This window comes from Eutrigla gurnardus (assembly GCF_963514095.1).
Source record: "Eutrigla gurnardus genome assembly, chromosome: 10".
Taxonomy (NCBI): Eukaryota; Metazoa; Chordata; class Actinopteri; order Perciformes; family Triglidae; genus Eutrigla; species Eutrigla gurnardus.
Window position 1 is genome coordinate 28,821,222 of NC_139924.1, and position 27,517 is coordinate 28,848,738.

Here is a 27,517-nt window from a genome sequence, read left to right on the forward strand (position 1 = left end):
TATATGTAATTAATTTGCACAACAGTTTGGTAGTTGGAGAAAATAAATCAATGATATTAAAACAAATAGAAATTTGAGGCACTCCTCTCCTGACTGCCACTCTGTTCTCACAACAACTACACACATCTTTGAAATATACATATTTTACAGTATTTTTAGAAAATGGCTTCAAATTTTGCTCTTGAACTGCGTTACAGTGCTTTTTTAAATATTACATCTTTTAATCCAAAACTGAAGAATAGCAGTGATTTTTTTTTTTTTACAGTTCCTCTTTTCAAATAACTGCAGGAATAACATGAATGAAAAAGATCGGACACGATGGGAAGGTAACCTCGCGTACGACGGCGTTTCAGGGCCAGTGTACGAAAAAAACCAACAGAGCCAAGAGAGGGGCGATATTCGGAGGAAAAAAGTCGTAAATTTGCGAGTTCCTTACGATGCTAACAAACAGCTAACTTCCCATGAATGTATGCATTTATTGTCATAGCCGATATGAAAAAAGTCACTTTGTGCTAACAGCAGATGTTTGCCATTGCTATGACAACAAAGTGAAAGCTACCGCTAGCATGTTAGCCCAACCCGATCAATAAACACCCATAAGATGACAGTTTTTCCTCATATGAATAAAAGCAACAATAAGCATCAACATCATCACCTTAAGGACCTTAACGAGGTGATGTCACAGGTTGGGACGATTCATTACAAACATAAATAAATACGTACATTCATGGGAAGTTAGCTAGCATAGATGCTGCTTGTTAGCATCGTAATAAACTTCTCGGGAATATCACCCCCCCTCTCGGCTCCGTTTGGTTTTTCCTACAGTGGCTCTGATACGCCGTCGTGCTAGTGGACACTTTTTTTTTTTTTTACAGTTTATGTGGGTCAGAACTGCATATTGGCCATCCCTCCAGGGCCGTAGCCGATGGGGCTGTCCAGAGACATCCCCCGCTGTCTGAGAGCCTGGGGGCCCATCATACCAGACTGTGGGTGGGACGGGCCCATCATGGGACCCTGCGGGGACATCAGATGCCCCTGGGGTCCGAACGGGTCTCCTGGCATGGACATGCTGCGCTGCTTGGCCTGCATCATCATAATGTTCTGCTGCGCCATCAGGCTGTGTGGGTGCTGCTGGGGGGGCATCATGCCCGGGTACGGCCCTGGCGGGTGGTGCAGGAGGCTGTTAGCCATCATGGCTTGCTGCTGCTGGAGCTGCTGCTGCTGCTGCACCATGCCTGTCCTTCCCATCATGTGTCCGGGGGGGCACATGGGGCCCATGCCCCCGCCGGACACCATGCCCCGGGAGCCCCCCTGAGGAACGCCCATGTTCTGGCGCATCCCCGGGTGGGAGGTGTGCGGAGGCGGCAGCTGCTGCTCCGCCATCATATTCTGCAGGTTTGCTAGGTGAGGGTTGGACGAAGGGCCGCCGCCGTGGGGGGGGCCAGAAGACGCCAGCTGTTTGAGGAGCTGCTGCGGCGGGGGCCCCTGTGACAGCGCCCCCTGGTGGGCGTTCTGATGCGGCTCACTCTTGGGGAAATACTGAAGCGTGCTACTGGGCTTATCGGAAGGAATGATGCGGGAGAGGTCGAACTCGGGGATCCCCGAGTGAGTGGGTCGTATGACCTCGCTGAGATCAGGGCCGTCCCCCATGGAGGGGCCAAACGAGTCAGACAGGTGGGGGGGGCGCTGGTGAGGGTGGCCTTTCCGGAGCAGACCGAGGTGCAGCTGCTGAGTCGGGAGGATAACGTCCTCGTTGGACTGAGGGAAGCCGTGCGGCATCCCTCCGCCGGGCGAGTGCAGGGCCCCGTGGGGCGGTGCCTGGATGCGAGGGAAGCCCCCCATCTGGTTCTGGGAGATGGGCGACACGTTGCAGGGCCCCATCCCGTCGGGCGGACCCCCTCCTCCTCCACCCCCCATCATGGCGGCGTTCATGGCGGACATGGCCATCTGGCTTGGGGACGAGAGCATGGGCCCCGAGGAGTCGTGGGGCAGGTGCTGCTGGCTCACGATGCCCATGGGGCTCTGGGGGTCGCTGTGGGGGCCGATGGAGCCCTGGGAGACCAGTATCTGGGAGGTCTGGGGGTTCCCCATGTTTCCTGGAGATAAAACAAGAATCACACTATTAGCATTCAGAACTAGACAACCTTAGACTAATGAAAAACTTGTTTTAACAAGTTTAGATGGTTTGCAAATGATGTACAGTATGAAGAGTTAAGGGCCTAGCACTGAACCTGGTGGAACCCCACAAGTAGGGGTGGGAAAAAAAAATCGATATTGCAATATATTGTTGTGCTCTCTGTCGCAATAAATAAATCGATACACTGACGGCAAATATCGATATTTTGGGTCTACGGGTTTTTTTAGACTCCTGTCGGTGCGTCTAAGAGTTTACGGTTCTCCGGAGCGGATCCGCGGGGGCCGCCCGCTGCCCGGGGGTCGGTCTGAGCTCAGGGCCGCCCGCTGCCCGGGGGTCGGTCTGAGCTCCAAGCAGGTTTCACACAGCCTTGAGGGCATGAGTGCCGACTTTTCGGCCGGGTTTGATTGCCTATTTACGGGCAGGATTCCGAGCGGCGCGCTAGAGTTTACGGTTCTCCCGACGGAGCAGAACTGCGGGTTCGCGGTGCGTAATTGTAAGCGTGGCCGTGTGCTGGCCGGTACTGTGCTTCAAGCGCTTTTCACACAGCATTGAGGGCATGCGGACCCACTTTTCGGCCGGGCTCGATTGCCTATTTACGGGCAGGATTCCGGGCAGCGCGTGTTTACCGTCCGCCGGAGGGTCCGCATGTGTGGATCCGCGGAGCCGTGTGCTCCCCGGTGTTGCTGTGAGCTCTAAGCGGTTTGAGGCCCGACTTCCCAGGTACTGGATGGGTGAACATAACTCTGCACATAATTGGTTGCATACTGAAATGTGCCCAATATTTCATTTAATTCTGATGTTATTCTTATCTTGTTTTGCTATTGTTAAACTAAAACGGGCCCAAGTTTACATAAAACAAGTTGCTACTGACTTTTCAGTATCAGAAAGCACTGTCCTGGTTTACATAAGACATGTTATTAATGTTCATGCACTTTAATGTGTCCAGCTGGACAGTGTTTATTCATTTGTACATTGTACGAAGTTTGGGAATTTATTTTTTATGCATATTTTTTTATTTTTCAGTCACATATCGTGATATATCGTTGATGAAATTTCTTGCAATATATCGAATATCGCAGATATTGTGTATCGTGATATTATCGTTATCGTGGGCCAAATATCGTCACAGTATCGAATCGTTAGTTACCCGTATCGTCCCACCCCTACCCACAAGTAACCGTCGTCAAATCGGATTCCATATTATTTGTGTACACCATGGATTATAAGTTGTACACCATGGAGGTAACTTGCGTTCTTTTAAAAACGTAAAAATAATATGGAATCCGAGATTTAGGATGATTTAAAGGTATTCATTCAGCTATGTCCATAGTTCACGTCGTATTGTTCTCATGCCTTCCTTTGGTAATTGCTGGGGTCTTATTGTGCAGTATTTGAATGTCTTAATCTGTATGTCGTAAAGCCCTATATGAAGAACTATATGAAGCGCTATCCATTAGCGTTTCCTACCTCCGATGCTGACGCCGGACAGAAGAGGTCGATCCGGCAGCATCTCGTCGTCGGACGTGGCGATGGTCTTGATGGCGTCGTGGTAGAGCGGCGTGGAGCTGGGCATGGCGTACTTGGACATCTGAGACATGATGAGCGATAAGGGATTCTGAGTCGGAGGGTTGTCGGGAGACGAGTTGAACGGCATGCTGGGATTCATGGAGCCCGGCTGGCTGATGGGCGTGGAGTTGGAGCTCCGCGGTGGAAGTGATTGGCCTGCAGAGAACACCAAGAATGGTTTAATGTCACATATAAAACCAGAAACAGCATTATGATCCTGGGTTTAAAGCGTACCTGTCTCGGTGGAGCTGCTTCCCCCGTTGCCCGCCGCCTTCCCGCCACCGGGACCGCCCGGACTTGGAAGAGCCGTTTTAGGAGACGCCCACTCCGGAGAGCCCACCGCCATGGCAGGGGACTTGAGTCGTCCGGGTGAGGCCGATGGAGAGTGCAGGCCGAGGGTGGAAGAGCCCATTATCTGGGGGGACTTCATGGAAGAGGAGGAAGGAGTCCCGGCACCAGAGGCGGGGGGAAGAGTGGGGTGATGCCCTGCAGAGGAGGGCGACTTCAGCCCCGGAGCCAAGGGGGAGGGCAGGAGGGGAGACGGCTCCTGGTTGAGGGATGGAGATTTGAGCTGATGAGGTCGAGGCACTGACGGAGAACTCAGGGGGTTCACGTTGATCGACAGGTCCGAGGGGTGCCGGGGGCCAAGGTCCACTCCCCTGCTGGTCATCGGCATGTGACTGAGCCGCAACGTACCGCCCATTTGATTGTGGCCCTGCTGGTCGGGCCCAAACATTTCATGGCCGGGTTGTTGGATGTAGGGCCCTTCTACTTGCCCCCCAGAGAAGGGGCCGTGATTGGGAAACTGGAAGGGGCCATCAGGTCCTGGAATCATCCCCTTGTTCCCTCCTCTTCCATTCTGCGACGCCCTGATTCGAGAGATCTCTCCCGGGCTGAACATGTCCCCTAAGGGCCCCCCTCCTCCAGCCGGGCCCCCTCTGAGTTTCTGTGAGAGCATCATCTGCTGGTTCATGTTCATCGGGAGGCCCCCCCCCAGAGGAGAGTCCAGCAGGTCTCTCATCTGAGGACCCCCTCCTCCGGGAGAGCCCATGATCTCCCGTGAACCAGGGAAGTCCATCGGATCGCCTCGAGAGGAGGGGCCCCGGCCCATTCCCAGATTGTGAAACTCCGGGCCCCCGGGATTATCCATTATTCTGGGGCCCATGTTGCCCTGCTGCTGCTGTTTGGCTAACCGCTCCAGTTCGAACCTGGGGAGACCCTGCATCTGCCGCTTCTCCATGAGGCGGAACATTTCCTCGTGGGTCAGCAGATGTTCAGGGTCCCCTTGCAGGTGCTGAGGGGGCCCACCAGGGTAGCAGCCGTGAAAGGGCCCCCCACCGCCTATGTTGTTGGGCATATCTTCAAGCCAGATCACACCTGGCCTGATGGGCCGTTGGGGTCCAAGACCCTCCACCGATAAAACCCCCCCTTTGCTACCAGGGAAGCCGCTCCCACCAGGCGGCCCCCTCTGCATTTGTCCCAGGAACCGGGGGCCGCGGGGGCCCTCCTGGTGCATGTCCATCATCCGTGCGTTCCCTCCCATCATGTTGCCTGGACCCCACTGCTGGTCTCCAGGCTTGCTGTGGTAGGGAGGAGGGGGTCCCCTCATCATGACGGGACCCCCGTGCATGCCGATGTCGGGCATCATCCTGAAGTGCTGCGGATGCCCGGAGGGTTGTACTTCCTGTTGTCGCCTCTTCTCTTGGTAGTACTCTTCTTGGAGCTTCCTCCAGGCCATCTGCTCCGGGGTCAGCCCGTCCGGCCCCAGTAAGGGCCCCATGTCCACCCCGGGGGACAGCTGGTGTTGGGGGGGTAGATGTTGGTCCATTTGAGGGCTGTCCAGGGGGGGTCCGTCCAGGGATTGTGTTTGAGAAATGATGGACTGGAGGGGCTCTTCGTATTTCTTCATCCCCCCCATCGGACCCGACGACATCATACCGCCGCCACAGTTCCCAGAGCTGTTTGTAGCACTGTTGCGGTCCTCGAGGACACCGCCCCTGACGGAGTTGTTGTTATTATTCAGGTTGGAGGGGGTATTAGCAGCGTTGGGGCCCCCCGGGTCTCCGGGGCCTCCGTTGGCCCCGCTGCGTAGCAGCAGCCTCTCGATGTCCCTCAGAGTCTGCAGGGAGCGCTCCCTGTGCTCCAGCTGCTCTTTGGAGAGGCCGTCCATGTGTGCCGCCCTCTGTCCCGCCTCACCCTGTAGGTGAGCCGAGAGGATGGACGGGCTCCCCGAGGGAGAGAGGGTGGCGACGGGGAGAGACATGGCCCCCGCCCCGTCCCCGTCCCCGGGGCTGGCCGACTTGGCCCTGCTCCCCTCGGACCGGTTATTGCTGGAGGCTCCGCCGGGTCTCGTCTGAGAGGACTCGTTGTCAGAGTGTCCCGCCGACGACGGCGTCCCCGCGGGATGCAAGGAGGCGGCGACGCCCGCGGAGGCCGGACGCGGAGTTCCACTCTGGGATTTGGGGGTTCCTGTGGGGGGGGAGCTGCTGGAGGTCACCTTCTCACAGAGGTTAGGAAGCTTCCCTGATGGGTGGCCCTGCACCAGACACACAGAAGAAACATTACATCATCATCAGTATTCACATTTTAGTTATCAGGGTTTCAACACCTTCTCCAAAGCCAAACTCAAGCACCATGCTTTTCCAGCCCCTTCCAGCTGTGGTAAACTCCATATTTGTATCAATCCAATGGTCAGTATTCAGTCTACTTATTATGTCACTTGTTCATCACATTAAATGAGATGTTATTGTCCTCTAAACAACCAACATGATGTTTGGAGACAGCTTTTTACAGAAGGACCACAAATGAAAGGAAAACTAATTCCACTAACAGATCCACAGAAATATAATCACCAACTATTTTCATCATCTGTTCATCATCAAAAGTCATTTTTCATAAAGAAATGTCAGAAAATGCTGTTTTCAGTCCCTCAAATATGGAGATCTTCTTTTCTCTGTTCTATCATAGATGTCATCACATACAACACACATTTCAAGACCTTTATTCTAAATCCAAGACCTTTTAAAACCTTGAAAACACCACACCAATATTCACGTGCTTTCAAGGATTTCCAGCACCCGTACCGACCCTGAGTAATAATAGCAGTAATTATAGTTATTATGCTGTTATACTGTTTGTTTGTTCATTTGCAACAGTCATAGTGCCCTTCACTTTCTCAGTAAAAACCACAGCAGGCAGTGACTGCTCATGGAAACAGGAACAAAGAGGGATCCGAGACCAAAATAGCTTAAACAAATTAACCTCCCTCGCATACTTTGCATCTGTGGTCTCAACTAGGAAAAAAAACACACAGCTTTAACACAAACATCTTGTTGGCTCTGCGGAGAGCCGGAGGACGTCTGACCTGTTCCAGCTTGGTGCGTGAAACGTTTTGCTGGTGAAACAGAAGGATGGAATCGCTCTGCCCTTTCATCACGGCCTCAGCAGCGCTGTCGAACACACGGAGATTACACATTAAAACAGCAGGGAAGCAGAGACCATCAAGATGTAAGATGAGATGAAGAGAACACGTCCACTCACCTGTTGGCGAGGCTGGTGGTGAACACGTACACCACCTGCTGCGAAGGCGGAGGCGGCTCCGTCTTCAGCCCCGGTGCCACCACACATCCACCCATCACGGGCCCCGCGGGCTCAGACATGGGCCCCGTAGGCAGCCGGCTGGAGAGGCCCTGGATGGAACCGGGCAGGCCTCGCTCACCTGAGGGAAAAACATCAGCAGCACGCCGGTTGTTAATTTGCCTACAGCGGTATCCTGGTTCATAGTTGCAGTAACAGTGCAGTGCATCCTTTCAGTTACGACATCCGACCACTAGATGGAGCTAAAACACATGAAAAGTAAAAGAGGAAACACTAACATCCTCTTAACTTTCAGTGTTTGTGCAGGATATGAACACAGCCATGAATAATTAAGTGAGATTGTAATTCACACGGCCTTCAAGTTACTGTCACAATGACGTTTCCCCCTCCTCAGACAGACAGGCAGACAGACAGACAGGCAGGCAGGCAGGCAGACTCACGGTGGGCTGCGGTGTGCGGCTTGTCATCATCTTCTTCCGTGTCGGGTCCAGAGCACCACTCGTCTCCGCTGTACGGCTGTTTCTTCTCCAGGACGCAGCGCCGCTTGCTGCGCATGACCCCCTCTAGAGAACACACACACACACACACACACACAGACACACACACACACACACACACACAGACACACACAGACACACACAGACACACACACACACACACACACACACACACACAGACACACACACACACACACACACACACACACACACACACACACACACACCATCAACAACATTCATCTGTATCTAGATCATTCAGCACTAATGGTCTGTTTGCTTGACAGGATGTAAAAAAGGCAGAATCATGGTAAACTTCTGCTTCCTGTGCAAAGGTTAAAAATGTGTAAATACGGTAACTCGGACTCAGAAGTATACCTGAATTATCAAAAGCACTCAAAGTTAAAAAGAATGCAGTTGTGCTCTGTATCTCTGTATTGTTTTTTCTGCATGCTGACCCCATCTGTGATGTTTTGGAGTGTGTGAGCTCAGCCGTCTCACATGCTGTAATTATGATTTTGCGGATGCACAGGCTGGTTTTGCAGCAGCAAGCGTAAACAGCTGCGATGGAAATATGCAGCAAGCTTTTTGTTTTTTATGGACATTTCCAGAAGGTAAAGCTGCAACTAGAAGAGGCAGAAACCCGAATATCCGAACGGTCTGTAAACAAAACTTTCAGGTTCTTACTCTGCGGCAGAAAGAAAGTACCGTCCAATAAACACATCGGATGAGCTCGGCTAACCACAGAGTTGGAAAGAAAGCGTGAACGTACAGTCAGGAAGGAAGTTACGATACAGAGAAGCTGCTCGACATGGCAGAGAACAGCTGACCTCGTCTTCCCCGAGTGTTTCTGTTACCAACATTTAGTGGTTTATTTGAACTAGAAACATAAAGAGGAGGGAAAAGAGACGTAACCGTGTTGAGACTCTCCGTCACGGCCTCTCTGTGAGTTTCCAGCTGCCGTAAAGTAGACGAGGGAGAAGGCTGGTGTTTTTATTTGAATGCAGAAATTAAATCACAGGGGATGAGACACAAAGGCGGAGAGGAGTGTGTGTGTGTTTGAAGGTCAAACGCAGCCAGAAGAGATCTTTTATCATTCTCTTTCTTTTAACCTCAGCTCTTCATGTATATATAAGATATATTTGTAGCAATGTTGTATGTGCTGTCTGTTAAATAAACACAATTAAATATATAAACAGACAGATTACTTATGTGACTTATTTCCTACATCTCTGCTCAACAGGAGATTAAAAGTGGTGCTATTGTGTGAGGAAACTATTCAAATCAACTCATCGATTCGTCTGAGCCCAGATGAACAACAAAGACAACTTTAACTCCTCCCACTCGTCTCTGCCGTCTAACATCATCCTCTCCAGGCGTCATTTCCCTCCGAGCAGCTACAAAAAAAAGCCCAGATGCCTTTTCATCTGAGACACGCATCACTGCAGCGTGGCACAAACTATCAGAAAGCCGGGGGGGGGGGGATTCTGACGCTCGCCTGAAAAGGTCAGGGCATTTCAGCTCGAGAGAAAACAAGTTCTTCTGTCCTCCCGGCCGCCGACGTTCACTTCCTGCTACGGAGGTGAACACGTAATCTCAAGCAGAGATGTGGCTGATAGGAGGGTAGAGGAAGTGAACTTCTGCATTCTCAGAACAAGAGAGACGAGTCTGAGCGTCTAAAAAATGCTGACGCGGGTCCTTACCTCCTTTGGCGTCCGTCTCCAGGGCGGCGGGGCCGGCGCTCCTCAAGTCACCGGAGTCCATGGAGACGCTCCGCTCCCGCTTGGATTTGGTTTTCAGCATCCCGCTGGCCGATTGGCTGACGGCCTTCAGCCCGGGGTTGCCCGGGGAAATCTGGTTGGTCTTGACTCCATGGCCCCCGGCGCCGCTGCCCTTCGGACCCAGGTGACCGGCGGCGGCGGCGCCCCCCTGCTGCTGCTGGTTCACGCCGGGGATTTGCAACCGGCCGTCCCCGGTGACCTGCTTGCCATGACTGGCCAGTTTATTGTCTTGGTGCATTTGATTGGCTGGTGATTGAGGCGGAGGTCTGGTGTGGAGAAAAGGAGGAGCTCACATTGTTTACACTGATGGAGAGAAGAAGCATCATGAGTTTCAGCCTCGTGTGGGAGGAACTCAGCCGCTGGAACCAAACTAAAACCAGGAAATGAGTCAGAAAGGTTGTTCTTTTAATCCCCTCATCTCACAGTCAACAGGTTAGAGGCTGGAATAACATTAATTATAAAGAGATTATAATGATCTGTGATATAAACTATGAAAAACTACACTTAATATTATGACTGCTGTTAATATTTGGGCTTTGTTTTTTTATTGATTAGTATTTAAAATAAATAAAGTTTATTCTATTCTACTACCAGCACCAAATGCAGGTGGAACCCCAGATCCTGGTCTGGTCCTGCCTCATGTGTCTGATCCTGGTCCTGCCTCATGTGTCCTGATCCTGGTCTAGTCCTGCCTCATGTGTCCTGATCCTGGTCTGGTCCTGCCTCATGTGTCTGATCCTGGTCCTGCCTCATGTGTCCTGATCCTGGTCTAGTCCTGCCTCATGTGTCCTGATACTGGTCTGGTCCTGTCTCATGTGTCCTGATCCTGGTCTAGTCCTGCCTCATGTGTCCTGATCCTGGTCTGGTCCTGTCTCATGTGTCCTGATCCTGGTCTAGTCCTGCCTCATGTGTCCTGATCCTGGTCTGGTCCTGTCTCATGTGTCCTGATCCTGGTCTGGTCCTGCCTCATGTGTCCTGATCCTGGTCTAGTCCTGCCTCATGTGTCCTGATCCTGGTCTAGTCCTGCCTCATGTGTCCTGATCCTGGTCTAGTTCTGCCTCATGTGTCCTGATCCTGGTCTGGTCCTGTCTCATGTGTCCTGATCCTGGTCTAGTCCTGCCTCATGTGTCCTGATCCTGGTCTGGTCCTGTCTCATGTGTCCTGATCCTGGTCTGGTCCTGCCTCATGTGTCCTGATCCTGGTCTGGTCCTGCCTCATGTGTCCTGATCCTGGTCTAGTCCTGCCTCATGTGTCCTGATCCTGGTCTAGTCCTGTCTCATGTGTCCTGATCCTGGTCTGGTCCTGCCTCATGTGTCCTGATCCTGGTCTGGTCCTGCCTCATGTGTCCTGATCCTGGTCTAGTCCTGCCTCATGTGTCCTGATCCTGGTCTAGTCCTGTCTCATGTGTCCTGATCCTGGTCTGGTCCTGCCTCATGTGTCCTGATCCTGGTCTAGTCCTGCCTCATGTGTCCTGATCCTGGTCTAGTCCTGCCTCATGTGTCCTGATCCTGGTCTGGTCCTGCCTCATGTGTCCTGATCCTGGTCTGGTCCTGTCTCATGTGTCCTGATCCTGGTCTAGTCCTGCCTCATGTGTCCTGATCCTGGTCTAGTCCTGCCTCATGTGTCCTGATCCTGGTCTGGTCCTGTCTCATGTGTCCTGATCCTGGTCTAGTCCTGCCTCATGTGTCCTGATCCTGGTCTGGTCCTGTCTCATGTGTCCTGATCCTGGTCTAGTCCTGCCTCATGTGTCCTGATCCTGGTCTGGTCCTGTCTCATGTGTCCTGATCCTGGTCTGGTCCTGCCTCATGTGTCCTGATCCTGGTCTAGTCCTGCCTCATGTGTCCTGATCCTGGTCTAGTCCTGCCTCATGTGTCCTGATCCTGGTCTAGTTCTGCCTCATGTGTCCTGATCCTGGTCTGGTCCTGTCTCATGTGTCCTGATCCTGGTCTAGTCCTGCCTCATGTGTCCTGATCCTGGTCTGGTCCTGTCTCATGTGTCCTGATCCTGGTCTGGTCCTGCCTCATGTGTCCTGATCCTGGTCTGGTCCTGCCTCATGTGTCCTGATCCTGGTCTAGTCCTGCCTCATGTGTCCTGATCCTGGTCTAGTCCTGTCTCATGTGTCCTGATCCTGGTCTGGTCCTGCCTCATGTGTCCTGATCCTGGTCTGGTCCTGCCTCATGTGTCCTGATCCTGGTCTAGTCCTGCCTCATGTGTCCTGATCCTGGTCTAGTCCTGTCTCATGTGTCCTGATCCTGGTCTGGTCCTGCCTCATGTGTCCTGATCCTGGTCTAGTCCTGCCTCATGTGTCCTGATCCTGGTCTAGTCCTGCCTCATGTGTCCTGATCCTGGTCTGGTCCTGCCTCATGTGTCCTGATCCTGGTCTGGTCCTGCCTCATGTGTCCTGATCCTGGTCTGGTCCTGTCTCATGTGTCCAGATCCTGGTCTGGTCCTGTCTCATGTGTCCTGATCCTGGTCTAGTCCTGCCTCATGTGTCCTGATCCTGGTCTAGTTCTGCCTCATGTGTCCTGATCCTGGTCTGGTCCTGTCTCATGTGTCCTGATCCTGGTCTAGTCCTGCCTCATGTGTCCTGATCCTGGTCTGGTCCTGTCTCATGTGTCCTGATCCTGGTCTGGTCCTGCCTCATGTGTCCTGATCCTGGTCTGGTCCTGCCTCATGTGTCCTGATCCTGGTCTGGTCCTGTCTCATGTGTCCTGATCCTGGTCTAGTCCTGCCTCATGTGTCCTGATCCTGGTCTGGTCCTGTCTCATGTGTCCTGATCCTGGTCTGGTCCTGCCTCATGTGTCCTGATCCTGGTCTGGTCCTGCCTCATGTGTCCTGATCCTGGTCTAGTCCTGCCTCATGTGTCCTGATCCTGGTCTAGTCCTGTCTCATGTGTCCTGATCCTGGTCTGGTCCTGCCTCATGTGTCCTGATCCTGGTCTAGTCCTGCCTCATGTGTCCTGATCCTGGTCTAGTCCTGCCTCATGTGTCCTGATCCTGGTCTGGTCCTGCCTCATGTGTCCTGATCCTGGTCTGGTCCTGCCTCATGTGTCCTGATCCTGGTCTGGTCCTGTCTCATGTGTCCTGATCCTGGTCTAGTCCTGCCTCATGTGTCCTGATCCTGGTCTGGTCCTGCCTCATGTGTCCTGATCCTGGTCTGGTCCTGTCTCATGTGTCCTGATCCTGGTCTGGTCCTGTCTCATGTGTCCTGATCCTGGTCTGGTCCTGCCTCATGTGTCCTGATCCTGGTCTGGTCCTGCCTCATGTGTCCTGATCCTGGTCTGGTCCTGCCTCATGAGTCCTGATCCTGGTCTGGTCTGATCCTGGTCTAGTCCTGCCTCATGTGTCCTGATCCTGGTCTGGTCCTGTCTCATGTGTCCTGATCCTGGTCTAGTCCTGCCTCATGTGTCCTGATCCTGGTCTGGTCCTGCCTCATGTGTCCTGATCCTGGTCTAGTCCTGCCTCATGTGTCCTGATCCTGGTCTGGTCCTGCCTCATGTGTCCTGATCCTGGTCTAGTCCTGCCTCATGTGTCCTGATCCTGGTCTGGTCCTGCCTCATGTGTCCTGATCCTGGTCTGGTCCTGCCTCATGTGTCCTGAGATAACTTTTGTTGTGATATGACGCTATAAATAACATTTCAGCCTCGTCATGGATACGCGTGGGTCATGTGACCACTGCACCATGAAAGTGGTGATCATCACAAGATTTGCAGAACTAAATGTGTGATCTTATAAAGTTATCTTATTGTTGATTGGTTGATGGATGGATGGATGGGGGGGAGGAGCTACAGAACTATGTCATCCCTGCAGGACTCAAACAAACGCCCTCAACACGCTCCGGGTTTAGACCCGTCCACTCACCTCATCTCCACCTGATGCTCAACGGACACATCGCCATGCTGCTCTCTGGGACGTGACCACACGTGGACCTGGGGGGGGGGGGGGGGGGGGGCAACAAGAGAGGATCATCAGTGGAACAGCCTCATGAGGTTCGGTGAGAGAACCGAGGAGGTAGCTGTCCCTTTAAGGGAAACAGAGCTAAACCAGGAGGGGGGCGGGACCTGCAGCTCAGAAGTGGCTCAGCAGTGTTTTCGGTCCCTCCCTGCCCCCCCCCCCCCAACACTTTACAAACCACAAACCTCCACCACACATTCCACAACACTATCTGCAGCTATACCTGCCCTCCCTCCCTCCCTCCCTCAGAGAGCCTCTCTCAGTTTCAGAGTGTAAACTCATTACCTTCCTGTTACAGGGTTTAAAAACACACACCAACAAACCTCCTGGCTTCATCAGCGTTTGTTTGGAAATCTATTTTTAACGTGTGACCCCAGAGCCCAGATGTCTGGGGGCAGATATCCAGCTTTAAACGTGAGCAGGATTCAGGCTTCACTCGGGGGTTCAAGTCCATAGCTGTGGCCTCGCCACCTGCCTCCGTCCGTAACAACAAGCTTCTGATTTAGGTTTTTTTAGGGTGTTTGCGTGGCGCCTATAAAACTTGTCGGACACAAACATCCTCGCTGTGCAGAGGAACGGTTCTTCAGTGTCTGCAGGTCTCAACAAGATCCTCCACACCTGCTGCTGGGGAACAATGGCCGTCCAAACCGCCACCAGAGCCGCTGGAAAAACACCTCCCGACAGAAAACACGGCTAATGTCAATATTTCCACTGGTTTTATCAGTTTTTTGGCCAGAGACACAATCCGCCGGTGCAGGTCAGGTGAGGTCATCCTCCCCCCCCTAACAGAGCCATCTGTACCACTCACTCACCTTGACAGGTAATGGTAAACACAATGCCCTAATTAGTCATTAACCCACGGCGGCTCACAGCACAGAAAGGAAGGCCTTGTTCAGCCGAGCACTTCATCACTCATTAACTCGACGGGGACAGTCGGACGTCACTCCTGTTGACAAAGTGTGACTCACTCAGTGAACCACGGAGACGGATCACACGGGCGCCGCCGCCGCCGACCTTCCAGTGGACAGTCGAGGAACAGAGATCGTCCAATCAGAAGGGAACCGTGGATATCAAAGATGCTCTAGTTGATGTGATAAACGGGGGGAAGTCACCCGAGGCTCCGGTAGACCTGGTCTCGTCCTCAAAACTACATCCTCAGATCGATTCAAGATTCAAGATTTAAGATTGTTATCGTCACGTACTCAACTTTGAAAAAGCAGCAATAAAAGTAGAGGATTAACTACTATTATTCCTGGTTTGGTTTGATTTTACTGTTGTGTATGCTTTTATTATTTTACGTGTACATGGTGTCCTTGAGTGTCCTGAAAGGCGCCCATAAATAAAATGTATTATTTATTATTGTTATTATTATGGAATACTTTGTAAACCTGGAGTTCTCGGCCTTGGACTACCATGATCCGTTATTATATATTTAATTAAATCAGCCAGAAAGAACACAGCTAAAGCCTTCAGAGTCGATGAGTTATCACTTGTTGTTGTTTTTTTAGGTACTCTGAAGTGATAACACACCAATGAGTGTCCTTAATGAATAATATAATATATAATGAATGTTACTCCTTAACCTTCTGGAATAGGAGCTGGCACATTAATGTGTAACTGAGTTGTTATGCAGCCGCAGGCCTCAAACAAAGCAGGTTTCCCCTCTTCAAGCCAAGACATTATATTTATACAGCGCTGCATACAGGTGTGAAAAAATTATATATACACAAATATATATATTAGTTTGGAAGAGTCTCAAGTTTGTGCTTTGGTGCATCGCAGAGAAAAAGAATGAGATTAAACCACAAGGTTTTATGAAGGTTTATGTTAGATTAGAGCCGTCATTTGTTAATTTGCGGAAACAAATTAAATAATCTGAGGGAAACAATTATTATTCATTTAAGGCATATTAATCCAAATTGTCAAACACACCGACCGTCTGCCAGCTGCCCACCACGGTCCCCATGTCATCCACCTGATCCACACACACACACACACACACACACACACACACACACACACACACACACACACACACACACACACACACACACACACACACACACACACACACACACACACACACACACACACACACACACACACACACACACACACACACACACACACACACACACACACACACACACACAGCTCCTCAAACTAACTGGTTGCACCGGTGATGACTTGGGCGTGTCACAGCAGAGTGTGAACTACTTGTTGTTACCCGTGTGTGTGTGTGTGTGCATGTGTGTGCATGTGTGTGTGTGTGCAAAGCAGAATACATGTTCACAAAAGGCGTCGACTAATCAGGACACACCTGGAGAACAAACACTCAATTTAATTGCTGTCGCATACATTCATAACATCCCGACCTCAACACACAAACGCAACACAACGTTTTTAACGCTTGAATAACGATTAGCGACTTTAATTACGATCAGGCTCGTAAAAATTAATCAATGTTAATGTCCCTAAAAGTTACAAATAACATAAAAAATACAGCTATTCTTTTATTTATTAGTCTATATTGTTTTGTGTGAGTTGCCACATTTTGGAGAAAATAAAAAGGGACTTTCATAATAATAATGTATCTGTAAAGCAGCTTTTTAATGAGGTCACAAAGTGCTTTATAGACAAGAGATTAAAAAACAATATAAATAAAACATAGAAACAGCAATGTAAACAATAGAATGAACCAACAACATCGATTTCATGTCCTACTTTCATGTAGGAACTATTTTCTTTCACAACAAGTTCTCTGGGTTACCTCGAGAAACCGGGTCACGACTTCTAAATAAAAAAAAACATCTTTGGAGTTTTTCAAATATATATTTTTTGGCGCTTTGGAGTACCGCAAGCTGAGACAACAGCTGTGTCCCAAATCCAGCGGCCGCATTTCCTTCTAAATTCAAACGCCACCCAGAAACGTGGCCTTCTTCTCCTGACTCAACTATAATAATAATAATAATAATAATAATAATAATAATAATAATAATAATAATAAAGGAATTTATAAAGCGCCTTTCAAGGGACCCAAGGACGCGGCATCAACGTATCCCAGGAATCATTGCCAGAATAAGTCGGCTTTAGTCAGATAACTTTAGTCACTTCTTTGTGCTCTTTCCTGTCAACCGCAGCTGGTTGCTAGGTTACGGGAGTGGCAAACAGGAAATCCTCTATAGACTGTCTCATGTCAGAGACTACTCTGTTTGGGCTTTGCGGTCTTCAGAAGGCCACTTCCACCAAGGTCTTCAGAGGTCCGGGGTCCAACATAGACCACGAAGACCACTTCCTCCAACAGAGGTCCAGGGTCCAACATAGACCATGAAGGCCGCTTCCTCCAAGGTCTTCAGAGGACCGGGGTCCAACATAGACCATGAAGGCCGCTTCCACCAAGGTCTTCAGAGGACCGGGGTCCAACATAGACCATGAAGGCCGCTTCCTCCAAGGTCTTCAGAGGACCGGGGTCCAACATAGCCCACGAAGGCCGCTTCCTCCAAGGTCTTCAGAGGACCGGGGTCCAACATAGACCACGAAGGCCGCTTCCACCAAGGTCTTCAGAGGTCCGGGGTCCAACATAGACCATGAAGGCCGCTTCCACCAAGGTCTTCAGAGGACCGGGGTCCAACATAGACCATGAAGGCCGCTTCCTCCAAGGTCTTCAGAGGACCGGGGTCCAACATAGACCATGAAGGCCGCTTCCACCAAGGTCTTCAGAGGACCGGGGTCCAACACAGACCATGAAGGCCGCTTCCTCCAAGGTCTTCAGAGGTCCGGGGTCCAACATAGACCACGAAGGCCACTTCCTCCAAGGTCTTCAGAGGTCCGGGGTCCAACATAGACCACGAAGGCCGCTTCCTCCAAGGTCTTCAGAGGTCCGGGGTCCAACATAGACCACGAAGGCCGCTTCCTCCAAGGTCTTCAGAGGACCGGGGTCCAACATAGACCATGAAGGCCGCTTCCTCCAAGGTCTTCAGAGGTCCGGGTTCTAGCGTGAAGCCGGAGAACGTGGTGGTCACAATGCTCAGGTTAAAGGTGGACTTGAACCTGGTTTCAGAGAAGTCCGAGTTTTTTTGGAGTCTTTTCACACACACACAAAAAATGCTGACTAATCAGTGGGAGTTCGACCAGAAGTGTGAAAACACATGGAGTGTGCAGAAGAAGAGATCAGGTCTCACAGAGACACGAGCCGGTCTCCCCGAGTCTGACTGTCGTGTTCAGCATTAATCTCTGCTTGTAAAAGGAGGCTAAAGGGAGCTAACGGAGGCCAACGTGGGCTAAGGTACGGCTCTTACTGGTCTGAGGATGTGCAGAACCACAACCAGGACTGATTAGCAGTTTAGCCACAGGGGGTCCTTGTAGTAAATTAGGTAGGAAGAGTTTAACATGCCTGTGTGTTAGAGTGTTCAGTGGTGATACGTCTTCAAAAACATGATCCGATATTCATGACTGTGTACTTTATAATATTAAGCCTTGAATGAAACATCAGCTGGGTTTGTGTTTATGCAAAATAAAAAATGAGCTTGTTATCCAATCAACAAAAATATACGAGGGGTATAAAATGTTCTCCATTTCCACATTTGCCTCATTTAACATTTTCACAACTTGTTTGGGGAACAAATTCAATTTAACAGCGGGACTTTGTCCAATGCTTCCAAACAAATTAAGGAAAATATTTCAATGAGTTTCAACACGCACAGCGCATGGTCTTCTACGTACGAGGTCACCAAACACAAGAGGGAAGGTTTGATGCTGCATTAGAAGTCACGGGGCGAGTTGATTTCCAGGTTTCAGCGGGGGAAGCAGACTTATAACGCAGGTCAGATTATGAAAGCGTTGTTTGTGTGTTTATGTCAGTGCGCCTACGGTAAGAGGTTGAGATCCTGTTTAGTCCCGGTGGGTCACACAGTACTCGGTATTTTTAGAGCCAGCTTGGTATTAATAGACCCAGAGAGCCCCGGGAAGTCAGGGCCGACAGTGAGAACAGAATACGAAGCCAAGTCCAAAGCACAGATACCACAAGGGTGCTGCTCTGTGGATCCACGCGCTAAACGGCCAGGCCAAACTGCTTAACGCATCTGATGAATGAATAATGTGCGTTGACGTAAGAACACAAGAGATCGACAGTGGAGAGACTTTTTTTTGACATCAGCTCGTTAACAAACTGGCGCCAGTCGAATAACCTGAGAGACGAGGCCACGGCTAACACAACACATATGACCGCTAACGAGGGAGATAACTTAGTGACGCACTATTCTGAAGGTCTACTGAGTCTTTAGTGCAGTTTATCAATTATTATGGTGATCTGATTCCCCGGAGGAGACGGCAGCGTCACCGGGTGACATTTGGGTTGCAGAGGTTCAAGGGACTCTTTTTTTAAAAATGCAACAGGCGTCTACAACAGAAAAATGATGTTTAAACACTGTGACTGTAGGAATATTGTATTGATTTCTGCATACAAAGCCAGCGCACCACATGACTGATAAGAGATAAACAGCAGTGTGACTTACTGAAAATAGTTTCAGTTAACTATGCAAACTTTCTTATTCGCTGCCGTTTCCTCGTCTTTGCTGCAAATTCTACCTAAAAATTTAGATTCCACTCAAAGATGTTCAAAATATTTACACACTAAATATTTCTAGCCGCTCAGCCTCCAAAATGACTGTACGCATTTACTACAGAATCATATATTTTAATATTTGTTTTAAATATTTACACACTTCACCTGGACGTCCAGCCTCAAAAATGACTGCAGGTATATTAATTTCCCAACAAATATAATTTCAGAAGACCTGTGAAAATAGCAACTAGTTTAGTTTACAGTGATAAGAAAAGTCTCTTGTTATGATCCGGAGTTGTTTTTATTCTTTATATGTATTAACTATAGATACAGTATTAAATGTTTACCACCAACTGAAACTGCTTCCTAAAGCTGTTAACACACAGCGTTGGTTCATCACAGCGTGAAAACCAAACACACGTCTGCAGGGTTTTCTCCTCGCATGCTTTCATGCTACACACATGTGATGTGGCTTTGTGGCTGCTGTAATGACTCTCTTCATGTCCACACAAAAGGTTTCAAACCAGCCCAAAACCGTCACCTTCAACCCTGATTACGACTTTCCACCGAGTCGGACGTTCTGTAGCCTCGATTCAAGTCAGACGGCTTAAAGCTTTTATGTCAGCGTAGAGATAACCAATAATAACTAAAAAACAGCGGCTGCAAGATATGATCACTGTGTTGAATATATGTCTCATATTTAGATTTGGATAATGACTATTTCACACTGATATAAGAGCTTTATGTAAATTAAACGTGATAATGTGAAGAAGGGGCAGGACATGATAAATTTAGCTCTAAACTTGAATGATTTTATTGATTTATTTTTCATATTTGTTTCATATTTTATATCGTCATTTAAATGCTGTACTTTGTATTCCAGGAAAATACAGATCAAATCAAATACATTTTAAACTTAACTGACACTCACAGTCTAATATTAAATCTATAGTGAGACGTTTTTCACTGACATGTTTCCATCAGCTGTCAATTTTTTCTACAGATGTGTGAGCCGTGCGACTTTAGATGACGCTAGTGTTGCTTTAAAAGACGTCAAATCAGCCGTCGGGTCTCTGGCAACTTTCAGTCATGGGAAAAAAACTGACAGTGACACCAAATAATGTGAAACCGCTTCAAAGCGAAGCCAGCAACCCGATAAAATACAACCTTCAGACTCTGTCTGATGAAGATTTTGCGTTGGACAGCCATATACGTGCGATGACATGCGACAGATCCCAGATCAGAGAGACTCTCAGCGATCCAGGAGATCCGGCGTTTCTTGCATTCAGAATAGGGCTGAACGATATATCGTTATCGTATCTATATCTAGATATGAACATCGAAAAAGCAACGATATAAACGATATAGATTTCCCCCGCGCTCGCCCTGCATGTACAGCTCTGGCAGTCACTATAAACTTCATTTTTACGATTGCCCTTGAATGCACCGCTATGGCCAGCCAACCACAAACCTTATTTCATGCTTTGCTGTGGATCGACAGCTGAAAACAACCAATGACGAACATACGAGGGCGGGACTCCCGCCGCGGGAGTGAGGGAGACCGAGACCGAGACGCAGACGCAACATACGCAGCGGGGAAATCAAAAAGAAAGAAAGAAAAGTGAGACGAGTGCGGAAGATGATGCGGCCGGTGGCGGTGCCGAATCTGAATTATTATATTTAATAACGATGATGTCAACCAGAGCGAGGTGTTGTGCAGGTCGTGTTCAGCCTGTATTGCAATGCGTTCAGTAGCGTTAGACCGTATGAGTCGGCGTCCACCAGACATAAAGACATTACAGACACTATAACATACCACATTGCAAAAGACATGGTACCCGTGTAGACAGTCTAAAATGTTAGATTTGTTATTTTATTGGTGACTTTATGTTAATGTTGATGACTGGCAGTGAGTTATCATCAATAAAACTGCAGTTTCCACATTCTTTTGTATTATGTTATTTTTCTGAAAAATATTTGGTTTTCACCGAACCCGTAGTCATATCGTATCATATCGAGATATCTGGCATGAATATCGAGATATGAACTTTTGTCCATATCGTTCAGCCCTAATTCAGAAGCGTAGCGTTGAGGCTAAGTAGAGAGGAGGCTATATTGGTCTGCTGTCAGAGGCGTGGAAAGGACACAACTGGACTTGTTCAGAAGTCTGGCAGGAGGGAAAAAAGTAAGCTGCATGTTTGGCATTTTTGGTCAGAGCAGTGAAGTGGGCCTGCTAAGAGTGTAGCAGGAAGGGGGTGGATAATCATGATTATTGACACATACAGCCATACAGCCATATCTATGTCTTGCTTTTTACAGTCCTTACCATAACACCCCCCCCCCCCCCCCCCCTTCTTCTTTCAATTGCACGCTTGTTCTCTCCTCCCAGCATGCACTTTGTTTTCCTGCAGCCTGGCGTTGCAGGAATGTATTAGTCTACATGCATAACACGGGTTTACAGCAGCTCAACAAACATCTCAAAATGAGAAGGACTGGTTGGTGTGATAATCCCATTTTACCTTTTGGGAAGAACTTTGTTTACAATTTCTGCAATTCTCAGTCTGCTCATACAGTGAGCCTTGCTGTTGGTGGAGGAAACCGCAGTGCATTGTGGGACAGTGCACAGGTGACAGCCAACATTTAAAGAAAAAAAATCAGCACACTAGGGGGGGTTGTGGCAGGTTACCATGGCAACAAAACATGTCATGGGGCTGAGTAAATATAGGCGAACCAGTAGGTGATGTGCAGAGAGAAAGAGAAGGGCCGGCGACAGAAACAAGGAACCGGGAGTTAAAGACATTATGAATCGTACAAAAAGTAGATTTTCATTCAAATATTAAAATGATTAGGAGGGTGTTTATGACAATGTAATAATACTAATAACTTTACTTCTATGCCACATTTAAAAACAAAGCTCTTTGACAGATAAAGAAAAGCAAAAGCAAGACGCAAGGCTAACAACATAAAGCCAAACGGCGAAGCCTAACAAAAGCAAGAAGAAAAACGAGGTCAAAATTAAACACTGATAAATACAGTAAAATCAAAATCACTACAATAACAACAAATAAAATGAACATATGATAAGAAGAAAAGTGAATGAAATTGCAATGAGAGAAAATGGTAAAATAAATAAATTAAGAGATTACTGATCCTGCCACCCTCGTCCTCGAGCAGGTGGTTCCAAAGCCGAGGGGGGTTCACCTTTAGTCTAGACTTTGGGCCCCAGCTGAGTTCATACGGGGTCATCATCTCTGCTAGCTTGGGCCCCGGACCCAGACCTGCTTTTAAAAGTCTTCACAACCAATTCTAAAACAAACAGGTAGCTGATGGTGAGAATCACGGATTTCGGGCGATGTGATGTCGAGAGGCGAGTCGCTGCTGCTTCTGGACTAGTTGGAGACGGGGAGTGACACTAGTCAAGTCTTTAGAGGATAAAAGCATGGAGGACTATTTCCGGGTCGGCGTGAGAGGATAGGTTTGATTTTGGAGATTGGTAGGAAGCAGGACTGGACATTTATTTTGTGATTTGAAGCTTGAATCGATTCAAATACCACTTCTACATTTCTGCCAGTGGACTTTATGTTGGCAGATAAGGGACCAAGGGCACTTGAATGGGACTTTGGGGGACTGAACACTTAATTAAATATTGCGTTTGCAACACTAGTAGCCGGGACCATCTGGACCGGGGGTTGGCATGGAAATGTGGGCAGTTTACACAGGATTTCTTGGCCATTTCCAGACAAAGGCGACTAAAAACCCTCGTCGGCAGGCTGGAAGTGAAACGGTAAGAAGCCTGGAGGCTGCTGGTCCGTGGTCTTGCCTCGGCTCGGGGGACAGGGAAGTACTGGGCTCATTTTGTACAGAGGGTCAAGGGTTGTATCCTTTCCAACACATTCTGGGAAAAACGCCAACAAGAGCAGGGAAAAAGCACCAAACTGCAGTCTGAGAACAGACATGAAGGCCGGCGTTTACGGCACAGAAGCAGCAGGCTGATGGACGGACGCCACTCAGCGTCAAAATGGACACACAGCTACCCGTCTGTCCAATGGGGGACACCCGGTCAGTCCAAGAGAGGACGCCCAGTCCGTCCAACGGGAACGCCCAGTCCATCCAAGAGAGAACGCCCAGTCCGTCCAAGAGAGGACGCCCAGTCAGACGCCTAGTCGGTCCAACACAGGACACCCAGTCGGACGCCTAGTCGGTCCAACACAGGACACCCAGTCGGACACCTAGTCCGCCCAAGAAGAAAGCTCTCACACCTGGTTTATCATACAAACCTTTATCACATCCTTTTGAAAGATTTGTTGAATAAACCACGACGTACTATGAGTTGTTCTCCTGGGGAACATTGAGGGTCGTATGCGGCATCTTTCTTCCCAGAACAACGCCGAACTTAAACATAAACACAACCAGACCTTACAGAAAATAACCCACCCTGACATTAAACACATGGGGAAGACAGAAGCACTTTAGAGATCATCACAATTCTACCGAGACACGAATAATATCTGTATTAAAACATAACGAAATTGCAAGTCGTGAGCTTTGCTGAAAGAAAGCTAAAGAAGGAGGAAGAATTCACCTGGATTGGAACAAGCATCCTGGTAATTACTGCGATGGATATAAACAAGGTGGGAAATCACCTCCAGATCGTCAAAGTGTTTGCACATGTTTGGCATTTACTGGCTGGTTTTACAGTATCTGTTCTCTAAGAGACACTTTGTAAAGTCACCAGCTGGAAATGGAAAGCGTTCTTCTTTGTAAATAAAAGGTATTTGTTGGGTAAAATAGCGAGAAACAGATGCAGTGTCCGGATGTAGCGTTGGTCTACGCATTCGGTATTTAATACTATTTGCGAAAACACGCTGCTCAGAGGGAAAAATGGGATCCACTTTTACATCCACACAAGGTAAAAGATGATATCTACAAAACTTATTTCGACCTCACGTTGTGTCAATCACGTTTGCACACTGGTTCCGATACTTTCGTCCGTCAAGGTTTTCAGAACAGGTTCGATTATATGCGTTTTTTGTCTAAAAGCATTGAGAGAGTTGTTTGACCCCTCGGAGCCACCGTAGAGATACAAACATCCAGAATGTCAACAGATGAGCTCGTCCACCTCGTCGCTCAAAAATCAAAATGACTATAGAGATGCTGAAAGCTTTGAGTCGCTCTGTTGAACTCAGACAAACTTGTAAACAAAAAGTCACACAGACCCACAAGTATCTAATTTAGTGGATATTAGGACAATTAGGCAGTATGACGGGAGTCAAAACAAGTGGGATTCCTGTCCCAGTAACCATGATGGCTCTGCTCTCTGCTAAATCCTATATTCTCAGCTTCAGACATCACATTGTTGCACGAGGCTTTTCAAGCACAAGGAAAGTGGTGACAAACAGAGGTGAACATCTGTCCTCATGTACAGTATCAGGGGGTTAAATCCTGTTATTTGGCTCGGATTACATCCCCCACTTCTTGTGGTTTGTAAAAGGGGCCGAGACCCGCTCGCTCACGTGGTCTCGCCATGGTTATTAGGTCCACATCCGAGTTCTGGAGGCATTGTTCTCACCTGACTGTGAACACGCAAACGTTAAAGAGCCTGAACGCACCGCCACTTGTGACTAAATATATGGTATTTGAAAGGGTTGGGGATTGGCAGCAAAGTGGACAGTGTGCTCTCTTGTCCACAAAGACTTCATGCAAAACATGCAAAAGATGGAAGCACAACAACAACGGACGTTAATGTCAACCGTCATGTAAGTGTCATAAAAAACACCAACTCTAAATGCTTTTCTGGAATTAAAACCAGCTCTTTTCACCGGGGCCCACAGAGTCCAGTACTTAAGTATCTCCTGTCGTGTGGAAACATTCTCAATATCACATTATTCTTTCATAGCTCACCTTAGCGGTGCTCCCTGTAACTCAGCCCCAAACTTCTCAGATCACCTACCCAGATAAGAAACACTTTGTCAGCAGCTCACCAACAAAAAAATCTGTCTCTGCTTGCAGCCGGGGCAGTCCGGCATGCTTGTTCATTTCCGAATCAACTCTGGATTAAAAAACTACAAAGGCTAGTATATGTCACAGGGTTCCTACACCTTTTCCCAAAGTCAAATTCAAGCACTTCAAGGTGCATTTCCATGCTTTTCCAGCCCCTTCCAGCTGTGGTAAACTCCATATTTGTATCAATCCAATGGTCAGTATTCAGTCTACTTATTATGTCACTTGTTCATCACATTAAATGAGATGTTATTGTCCTCTAAACAACCAACATGATGTTTGGAGACAGCTTTTTACAGAAGGACCACAAATGAAAGGAAAACTAATTCCACTAACAGATCCACAGAAATATAATCACCAACTATTTTCATCATCTGTTCATCATCAAAAGTCATTTTTCATAAAGAAATGTCAGAAAATGCTGTTTTCAGTCCCTCAGATATGGAGATCTTCTTTTCTCTGTTCTATCATAGATGTCATCACATACAACACACATTTATAGACCTTTAGTCTAAAGCCAAGCATTTTTTAAACCTTGAAAATGCCACACTAATATTCAAGGATTTCCAGCACCCGTACGAACCGAACACAAACTCTGCTGTGCAGTCGTCTCCACGTTAGCCTTCTGGTGCTGCTCCACTGTGTTGCATCCGAGCACAAACATGCACAATTAATGCCTAAAATATCAGTTTGCAAAGTGCAACTAACACACGCAAACAATAAATGCACAAAATAAAAACGTGCACGAAAAATGCCTAAAGGTAGGCAGGCGGACTGAGAAAAAAAAACAGAAGATGCTCCTGGCGGAAAAAGGCAACGCTCAGTGTACTGTAACCCTGAAAGACAATTCGGATCAAGTTGCAAACTCTGTTACGTGCTAAATATAGCTCTACCAGGATATTGTAGATATACAAACAGCATGAGACTCCTGTGCACACACACGCACACACACACACACACACGCACACGCACACGCACACACACACACGCGCGCACACACACACGCACACACACACACACACACACACACACACGCGCACACACACACACACACACACACACACACACACACGCACACACACACACACACACGCACACACACGCGCACACACACACACACACAAAAAAAAGCAGTGTGTAGCAAAAGGGAAAGAAACGAAAAAAAGGCTGATCTGTGAACAGGTTCCAGTGCACAATCACACCATATTCAACAGGCTTGAGCTGAGCATCGTTGTGAGTTGTCATAAGGTTACTGAGACCACGCACGTGCACGCGCACACACAGACAGACAGACAGGGGGCGTGTGCACGTGACTTCCCAGGGCTGTGTTACAGCATGTAGCCGACTATTACAACATTATATATATATATACACACACACACGCGCGCGCCAGGTGAGATATTAACAAACAGGAAGTGGCCTGAAATGAACTATTATTTGTATGTTTTAATCACACGCATGTGAATGTATATAATCTCTATGAGGCAGTAGGGTGAGACAGGCAGGTGTGAGACAGGTAAACGCTGTCTTGTCACCTCGTCTCACCGCCGTTTAGCTGCTTTAGCATCTAAATGCTGCTCTTTTTATTTGGCTGCGTGTGTCTTGAGTAGCTAAGCTATCATTAGCCGATTTTACATTATTATTATCGTTATTATGGATTGAATCACGTTAGGAGACCCGTGGCCCTGGTGTGAACCCCCTCTCTCACACACACACGCGCAGACGCGCGCGCGCGCACACACACACACACACACACACCACCCCCCCTCCGGAACGGGGACTTGCTGCGCCAGCCAGGCTAACTTTAGCATGCTAATTCTTCGCTAGCCTACTCGCTCCGTAACAGCCCGTAACACCGTCTTAGCTATAGCTAGCTAATTCTGAACTTTTTGTTGTTGTTGTCATCGCCTCTTGCTAGCTACGACTTCGCTATTAAAAAGGGGGAGGGAGGGGGGGAGAAAGTTCGCGCGGCTCAGGGGGGGCGACCAGCTGAGAGCCGAGGCGGGGGGCTAGCATCGCCCCGGCTCGCCTGTGACTGTTTTGAAGCTCTTACCTGGCGTGTTGGGGATCAAGAAGAGGCCGACGTCAGCAGGACAACACGGGCCAGTCGACGTTGTGTTCCCCCCCTCCTCCTCCTCCTCCTCCACCTCCTCCTCCTCTCCGGAGTGGCCGCCGTCCGCCGCCACCGCTTGCTCCCCCGTCCAACGTACACCCAACTGCCGCAAGACGATGGTTCCTCCCCCCTCCTCACCCCCCTCCGGTTGTTTGAGCCGGTTGACCGACAAGGCGGATACCAGACGAATACACGTCTTGTTCAGGCTGAAGTTTGGGCTGAAATCAGGGGACGCGTCACCTTGCAGCGGTTCATGACTCCCACACTGTCGAGATGCAGAAGGGCAGGACGTTCGCCTTCTCTCTCTCTC

The 27,517-nt window shown here is 48.9% G+C and overlaps 1 protein-coding gene across 2 annotated transcripts; it reads right to left on the reverse strand.

The window, feature by feature from the left end:
• bcl9l (bcl9 like) lies at positions 1 to 27,517 on the reverse strand. 2 transcript variants are annotated; one of them, XM_084018633.1, is made up of 9 exons: positions 27,148 to 27,517; positions 13,439 to 13,506; positions 9,501 to 9,844; positions 7,741 to 7,863; positions 7,244 to 7,421; positions 7,068 to 7,152; positions 3,938 to 6,239; positions 3,605 to 3,859; positions 1 to 2,096 (listed from the first exon to the last, which is right to left on the reverse strand). In XM_084018633.1, exons 2-9 carry the CDS (start codon positions 13,441 to 13,443, stop codon positions 886 to 888), a joined length of 4,503 nt encoding a protein of 1,500 aa, XP_083874759.1. In that variant the 5' UTR covers positions 13,444 to 13,506; positions 27,148 to 27,517; the 3' UTR covers positions 1 to 885. The 2 variants fall into 2 exon arrangements, with proteins under 2 accessions (XP_083874759.1, XP_083874760.1); XM_084018634.1 differs by having other exon boundaries at positions 9,501 to 9,881.

Coding starts and splice junctions, on each gene's coding strand:
- bcl9l (XM_084018633.1), bottom strand. Junction 7,422..7,740: donor GCCGCACACCGCAGCCCACC/GTGAGTCTGCCT, acceptor TTTTTCCCTCAG/GTGAGCGAGGCCTGCCCGGT. Junction 7,153..7,243: donor ACCACCAGCCTCGCCAACAG/GTGAGTGGACGT, acceptor TGTGTTCGACAG/CGCTGCTGAGGCCGTGATGA.